Source organism: Lacerta agilis, chromosome Z (genome assembly GCF_009819535.1).
Source record: "Lacerta agilis isolate rLacAgi1 chromosome Z, rLacAgi1.pri, whole genome shotgun sequence".
Taxonomy (NCBI): domain Eukaryota; kingdom Metazoa; phylum Chordata; class Lepidosauria; order Squamata; family Lacertidae; genus Lacerta; species Lacerta agilis.
Window position 1 is genome coordinate 547,864 of NC_046331.1, and position 8,526 is coordinate 556,389.

Sequence of the window (8,526 nt, forward strand, 5' to 3'; positions counted from 1 at the left end):
CCCCAAACCTGGCCCTTCTGCTGTTTTGGCACCACAATTCCCATCATCCCTGACCACTGGTCATGTTATCTAGATGGGAGTTGTAGTCCCAAAACAGCTAAGAGCAGGAATCCCCAAACCTGGCACTACAATTCCCATCCTCCCTGACCACACGTCCTGTTAGCTGGGGATGATGGGAGTTGTAGTCCTAAAACAGCTAGAGCAGGCATCCCCAAACCTGGCCCTTCTGCTGTTTTGGCACTACAATTCCCATCATCCCTGACCCACTGTTCCTGTTAGCTAGGGATGGTGGGAGTTGTAGTCCCAAAACAGCTAGAACAGGCCTCCCCAAACCTGGCACTACAATTCCCATCCTCCCTGACCACTCGTCCTGTTAGCTAGGGAACTTGTAATCCCAAAACAGCTAGAGCAGGCATCCTCAAACCCGGCCCTTCTGCTGTTTTGGAACTACAATTCCCATCATCCCTGAGTACCGGTCCTGTTAGCTAGATGGGAGTTGTAGTCCCAAAACTGGTAGATCAGGCATCCCCTAACCCGGCCCTTCTGCTGTTTTGGAACTACAATTCCCATCCTCCCTGACCACCGGTCCTGTTAGCTAGGGATGATGGGAGTTGTAGTCCCAAACATCTAAAGCAGGCATCTCCAAACCCGGCCCTTCTGCTGTTTTGGCACTACAATTTCCATCATCCCTGACTATCGGTCCTGTTAGCTAGATGGGAGTTGTAGTCCCAAAACAGCTAAGAGCGGGCACCCCCAAACTTGGCACTACAATTCCCATCCTCCCTCACCGCTCGTCCTGCTAGCTAGGGATGGTGGGAGTTGTAGTCCCAAAACAGCTAGAGGAAGCATCCCCAAACCTGGCCCTTCAGCTGTTTTGGCACTGCGATTCCCATCATCCCTAACTACCGGTTCTGTTAGCTAGATGGGAGTTGTAGTCCTAAAACAGCTAGAGCAGGCATCCCCAAACAGGGCACTATAATTCCCATCATCCCTGACCCGGTCCTGTTAGCTAGGAATGGTGGGAGTTGTAGTCCTAAAACAACAATAGCAGGCATCGCCAAATATGGCCCTTCTGCTGATTTAGCACTACAATTCCCATCCTCCCTGACCACTGGTCCTGTTAGCTAGGGGACTTGTAGTCCCAAAACAGCTAGAGCAGGCATCCCCAAACCTGGCACTATAATTCCCATCCTCCCTGAGCCCTCATCCTGTTAGCTAGATGGGAGTTGTAGTCCCAAAACAGCTAGAGCAGGCATCCCCAAACCTGGCACTACAATTCCCATCCTACCTGACCACTGGTCCTGTTACCTAGATGGGAGTTGTAGTCCCAATACAGCTAGAGCAGGCATCCCCAAACCTGGCACTATAATTCCCATCCTACCTGACCACTGGTCCTGTTAGCTAGATGGGAGTTGTAGTCCCAAAACAGCTAGAGCAGGCATCCCCAAACCTGGCACTATAATTCCCATCCTACCTGAGCACTGGTCCTGTTAGCTAGATGGGAGTTGTAGTCCCAAAACAGCTAGAGCAGGCACCCCCAAACCTGGCACTATAATTCCCATCCTCCCTGACCACTGGTCTTGTTAGCTAGATGGGAGTTGTAGTCCCAAAACAGCTAGAGCAGGCATCCCCAAACCTGGCACTATAATTCCCATCCTCCCTGACCACTGGTCCTGTTAGCTAGATGGGAGTTGTAGTCCCAAAACAGCTAGAGCAGGCATCCCCAAACCTGGCACTACAATTCCCATCCTCCCTGACCACTGGTCTTGTTAGCCAGGTGGGAGTTGTAGTCCCAAAACAGCTAGAGCAGGCACCCCCAAACCTGGCACTACAATTCCCATCCTACCTGAGCACTCGTCCTGTTAGCTAGATGGGAGTTGTAGTCCCAAAACAGCTAGAGCAGGCACCCCCAAACCTGGCACTATAATTCCCATCCTACCTGACCACTGGTCCTGTTAGCTAGATGGGAGTTGTAGTCCCAAAGCAGCTAGAGCAGGCATCCCCAAACCTGGCACTACAATTCCCATCCTACCTGAGCACTCGTCCTGTTAGCTAGATGGGAGTTGTAGTCCCAAAACAGCTAGAGCAGGCATCCCCAAACCTGGCACTACAATTCCCATCCTCCCTGACCACTGCTCCTGTTAGCTAGATGGGAGTTGTAGTCCCAAAACAGCTAGAGCAGGCACCCCCAAACCTGGCACTACAATTCCCATCCTACCTGACCACTGGTCCTGTTACCTAGATGGGAGTTGTAGTCCCAAAACAGCTAGAGCAGGCATCCCCAAACCTGGCACTACAATTCCCATCCTACCTGAGCACTCGTCCTGTTAGCTAGATGGGAGTTGTAGTCCCAAAACAGCTAGAGCAGGCATCCCCAAACCTGGCACTACAATTCCCATCCTCCCTGACCACTGCTCCTGTTAGCTAGATGGGAGTTGTAGTCCCAAAACAGCTAGAGCAGGCACCCCCAAACCTGGCACTACAATTCCCATCCTACCTGACCACTGTTCCTGTTAGCTAGATGGGAGTTGTAGTCCCAAAACAGCTAGAGCAGGCACCCCCAAACCTGGCACTACAATTCCCATCCTACCTGAGCCCTCATCCTGTTAGCTAGGTGGGAGTTGTAGTCCCAAAACAGCTAGAGCAGGCACCCCCAAACCTGGCACTACAATTCCCATCCTACCTGACCACTGCTCCTGTTAGTTAGATGGGAGTTGTAGTCCCAAAACAGCTAGAGCAGGCATCCCCAAACCTGGCACTACAATTCCCATCCTACCTGAGCCCTCATCCTGTTAGCTAGGTGGGAGTTGTAGTCCCAAAACAGCTAGAGCAGGCACCCCCAAACCTGGCACTACAATTCCCATCCTCCCTGACCACTGGTCCTGTTAGCTAGATGGGAGTTGTAGTCCCAAAACAGCTAGAGCAGGCATCCCCAAACCTGGCACTACAATTCCCATCCTACCTGAGCACTCGTCCTGTTAGCTAGATGGGAGTTGTAGTCCCAAAACAGCTAGAGCAGGCACCCCCAAACCTGGCACTACAATTCCCATCCTCCCTTACCACTGGTCCTGTTAGCTAGGGGACCTGTAGTCCTAAAACAGCTAGAGCAGGCATCCCCAAACATGGCACTACAATTCCCATCCTCCCTTACCACTGGTCCTGTTAGCTAGGGGACCTGTAGTCCTAAAACAGCTAGAGCAGGCATCCCCAAACATGGCACTACAATTCCCATCCTCCATTACCACTTATCGTGTTAGCTAGGGTTGATGGGAGTTGTAGTCCCAAAACATTCGGAGATCCAGCGCCGGGGGCCTCCTGGCAGTTCCCTCTCTCCGGGAAGCCACGCTACAGGGAACCAGACAGAGGGCCTTCTCGGTGGTGGCGCCCGCCCCGCGGAACTACCTGCCACCAGATGTCCAAGAGAACAACTACCACCAGACTTTTCGAAGACATTTGAAGGCAGCCCTGTTTGGGCAATCTTTGACGTATTATTGTGGTTTCATTTTTTTTATAATTATTAAAAAACAACTTTATTGAAACATCCTTAAAACTACATTCGAATAATCAAACAGTGTTACATTTGAAATTAACGAGTTGCAAAAGGGAAATAATAATAATAATAAAAACCTTGCAAAAGTGAGTGTTTATAACTATTGCGTTTTCATGTTTTGCTGGAAGCCGCCCAGAGGGGCTGGGGAAGCACAGCCAGATGGGAGGGGTATAATTAAAACATTATTATTATTATTATTATTATTATTATTATTATTATTATTATTATTATGTAATATCTCCATCTGTCCCAGTTGTTAGTGGGATTCCCGGCAGACACCCGTTACTCTCTCACAATTGCCTCCCTGTTCTCCCTCTCCCATCATCATCATCATCATCATCATCATCATATTATTATTATTATTATTATTATTATTATTATTATTATTATTATTATTATTATTTATTTGATGGTGTAATATCTCCATCTGTCCCAGTTGTTAGTGGGATTCCCGGCAGACACCCGTTACTCTCTTACAATTGCTTCCCTGTTCTCCCTCTCCCATCATCATCATCATCATCATATTATTATTATTATTATTATTTATTTGATGGTGTAATATTTCCATCTGTCCCAGTTGTTAGTGGGATTCCCAGCAGACACCCGTTACTCTCTTACAATTGCTTCCCTGTTCTCCCTCTCCCATCATCATCATCATCATATTATTATTATTATTATTATTATTATTATTATTATTATTAATTTGATGGTGTAATATCTCCATCTGTCCCAGTTGTTAGTGGGATTCCCGACAGACACCCGTTACTCTCTCACCATTGCCTCCCTGTTCTCCCCCCCCCCCAAACCAGGCAAGGGCGCTACAGCTGCGAGAGGGGAACGACCGGCGTGCTCTACACCAAAGTAACGCCCCTGGATCTGGAAGTGGCCGAAGAGGCGGTGCAGACCATGGATACGTCTTGACTCGCCGGAAACCTCCGGGCGGCGGAAGGCGATTGAGGAGCTTCCCGTCGGGAGTTCCGTATCTGTATGCCGGCATCGGCGTTCCGGGTGCCGATTTAATAAAAAAAACCTATACCAATCGACCGGTCGGCTTGCGTAGTAACTGGGGCCGGGGGGGGGGGGAGGATAATTTCCCTCAAAGGGTATTTTCTGTCTGTCTCTCCGGTCTGTCTGTCCAGTCTGTCTGTCCGGTCTGTCTGTCCATGTGTCTGTCTGTCTGGTCTGTCTGTCCGTCTGTCCTGTTTGTCTGTCCAGAAAAGACAAGACAGACCGGACGGACAGACAGACAGACTGGAAAGACAGACGGACGGACAGACAGACAGACAGATAGACAGACACAGACCGGACAGACAGACAGGACAGTCAGACCAGACAGACGGATGGACAGACCGGATGGACGGACAGACAGACACATACCGGACAGACAGACGGACAGAACAGACAGTCTGTCCGTCCGCCCATCCGTCTGTCCGGTCTGTCTGTGTCCAGTCTGTCTGTCCGTCTGTCCAGTCTGTCTGTCCGTCCAGTCTGTCTGTCCGGACTGTCCGTCCGTCCGTCTGTCTGTCCAATCTGTCTGTCCTGTCTGTCTGTCCAGAAAAGACAAGACGACAGACAGACAGACCGGACGGATGGACGGACAGACAGACAGACAGACCAGACGGACAGACAGACAGACTGGACACAGACAGACCGGACAGACGGATGGGCGGACAGACTGTCTGTCTGTGTCTGTCCGGTCTGTCTGTCTTTTTCCTTTTGCAACTGGACAGACGGACGGACAGACAGACGCACCGGACAGACAGACTGGACAGACAGTCTATCTGTCTGTCCGGTATGTCTGTCTGTCCGTCCGTCCGTCTGTCCAGTTGCAAAAGGGAAAAGACAGACATACCGGACAGACAGACAGACTGTCCGTCCGGTCTGTCTGTCCGTCTCGTCTGTCTGGTCTGGACAGACAGACAGGACAGACTGGACAGACAGACCGACAGGACAGACAGACAGACCGAACAGCCATACAGAATATTTTCCAATGACTCTTCCCGGTTCAGAAGCGCGGCTGATCGTCTCGAGTGAAAACGAACGAATCCCATTTTCACTTACCTTATTGCACGGCCATCGCAACGCCATAGCTGTCAACCTTCCCCCCCCCTTTTTTTGCGCGAAATCCCCTTATTATAGGATCGGGAGGGTTGACCGCTATGCGCGGCACACGATGCTTCGAACGCCGCTTCAGCTTTCGCAGCGGCTGACGATCTTGGAAAGTACGCTAGGAAAAGAAGTATATTTATCTACGGAGAGAGAGAGGCTTGTACACCAGGCACCTAAGAAAACTGTTTATTTTTGTAAATCATTTAAACCTTACCTAAAAATGCACATTCACAAAAAAAATAATAATAATTCTTCAGAAATACATGTACTTAAGCGCTAATAGATCTCAAGGAGCAGTAAGTATACAAGACCAGATTTTAGCAGTGTGGAATTCACCCGACAGACATGGACGTTTCATGTTGCACCCCGTATAAAAATTAAAAATGAAGCCTCCAGTACCGGGGAGAGTCTACCTTGCTTTTAAAGACCCCCCCACACACCAGACGTTTTGTAAGCAGATGCGCTGCTGCTGTAACGTTGTAGAATTGCATTTATCCCCATACCAATTTTCTCCAAAGCTCTTTTCGTGAATCCCCATGTCGCGTTATCAAACGCCTTCTCCGCGTCGAGGAGAATGAAATGCTGCCCTTCTGCTTGGGCGCCAGTCCAAATGTTCCATCAAATTTGAGAAGTTTGTGGTAAGCAGATGCGCCGCTGCTGTACATTGTGTATTACATTTATCCCTTTAAGGAATTTGCCCTCTATACCAATTTCCTCCAAAGCTCTTTTCGTGAATCCCCATGTCGCGTTATCAAACGCCTTCTCCGCGGCGAGGAGAATGAAATGCTGCCCTTCTGCTTGGGCGCCAGCCCAAATGTTCCATCAAATTTGAGAAGTTTGTGGTAAGCAGATGCGCCGCTGCTGTACATTGTGTATTACATTTATCCCTTTAAGGAATTTGCCCTCTATACCAATTTTCTCCAAAGCTCTTTTCGTGAATCCCCATGTCGCGTTATCAAACGCCTTCTCCGCGTCGAGGAGAATGAAATGCTGCCCTTCTGCTTGGGCGCCAGTCCAAATGTTCCATCAAATTTGAGAAGTTTGTGGTAAGCAGATGCGCCGCTGCTGTACATTGTGTATTACATTTATCCCTTTAAGGAATTTGCCCTCTATACCAATTTCCTCCAAAGCTCTTTTCGTGAATCCCCATGTCGCGTTATCAAACGCCTTCTCCGCGGCGAGGAGAATGAAATGCTGCCCTTCTGCTTGGGCGCCAGCCCAAATGTTCCATCCAATTTGAGAAGTTTGTGGTAAGCAGATGCGCCGCTGCTGTACATTGTATATTACATTTATTCCTTTAAGGAATTTGCCCTCTATACCAATTTTATCCAAAATTCTTTTCGTGAATCCCCATGTCGCGTTATCAAACGCCTTCTCCGCGTCGAGGAGAATGAAATGCTGCAAGTTTGCAAGCAGATGCGCTGCTGCTATACATTGTATATTACATTTATCCCTTTCCCTCTAGACCAATTTCCTCCAAAGCTCTTTTCGTGAATCCCCATGTCGCGTTATCAAACGCCTTCTCCGCGTCGAGGAGAACGAAATGCTGCAAGTTTGCAAGCAGATGCGCTGCTGCTATACATTGTATATTACAGTTATCCCTTTCCCTCTAGACCAATTTCCTCCAAAGCTCTTTTCGTGAATCCCCATCTCGCGTTATCAAACGCCTTCTCCGCGGCGAGGAGGAATGAAATGCTGCCCTTTTGTTTGAACGCCAGTCCAAATTCGAGAAATTTGCAAGCGGATGCACTGCTGCTGTACGACAGAGCTGAAAATATTCCGACTTCCCGCCGAGATTTGATAGGCCGGGCTTCCCCCAGCCAGGATTCTTTCACGGCAATTAAACACTAATATTATTACCCATTGCAGATTGTTTCAGGACTGCTTTGCCGGATGGCATTGCCCTTTTCAATTTAAGCGATGTGGAAAGGCGTAGATGGCATTGCCCTTCTCAATTTAAGCTACGCGGAAAGCCACTCAAAAAAAAATGTGTGTGTATTTTCCGTTCTTTTTATTTCCGGCAAAACAGCCTGCTTTGAAGAGCCGAGAGGCCAGGCCGCATTTCAAGCCCACAAAAGGCGGGCATCCTTTTCTAAATAATAGCATCCTTCAGTACTGAAGCTGATTTGAGCGCCCAAATCAGGGGGGGGTCTAATGGAAACGGAACTGCCAAGTCAACAAAGCGATTTAGCCGACAGGAAGTGTGTGCCGATGCCAAAAGTCTCGAGGCGTCCTTCAAATCGGCTGGTTTTAAAATATTCACATTCTCCGGCGAGTCTTCACAGTTAAGAAGGGCGAGTCGTTAAAACGGACGGATTCTGCTCTCGCTTATTGCGTGGTCAATGTAATGGACATTTCTGTTTTGAACACTGAGTTGTAGATAGCCGAAGTAGCGCTGATTTTATAAAGCTTTCCCCCCCCCCCCAAAAATCCCATTTTCTACACGCAGTTAACACTGGTCATGTAATATTAGCTACTGAGGTTCTGTGCAGCAGCACAGAAACCGACAAAAGAGAGCTCTTTGGTTTGAGGCCTCGCTGAGCGGCATATAAAATGGATTGCAAAACAATTTCAATTACTTTTTAAAAGAAAATTTTAGATTTTAGAAAATCCCATTTTCTACGCGCAGTTAACACTGGTCATGTAATATTAGCTATTGACGTTCTGTGCAGCGGCACAGAAACCGACAAAATAGAGCTCTTTGGTTTGAGGCCTCGCTGAGCGGCAAATAAAATGGATTGCAAAACAATCTCAATTACTTTTTTTTAGAGAGAAAAATGAGCGGCAAATAAAACGGATTGCAAAACAACTTCAATTACTTTTTTAAGAAAAAAAATAAAATGGATTGCAAAACAATTGCTTTTTTA

The 8,526-nt window shown here is 48.2% G+C and overlaps 1 protein-coding gene across 1 annotated transcript in view; it reads left to right on the forward strand.

The window, feature by feature from the left end:
* PSMB7 (proteasome 20S subunit beta 7) overlaps window positions 1-4,593 on the forward strand; it is a 44,386-nt gene extending 39,793 nt beyond the window's left edge. The window contains exon 8 of the mRNA XM_033137503.1: window positions 4,360-4,593. Within this exon, the coding sequence (XP_032993394.1) occupies window positions 4,360-4,471 (112 nt within the window). The 3' untranslated portion in view covers window positions 4,472-4,593. The remainder of the gene's footprint in view (window positions 1-4,359) is intronic.
* Window positions 4,594-8,526: the final 3,933 nt, after the last annotated feature.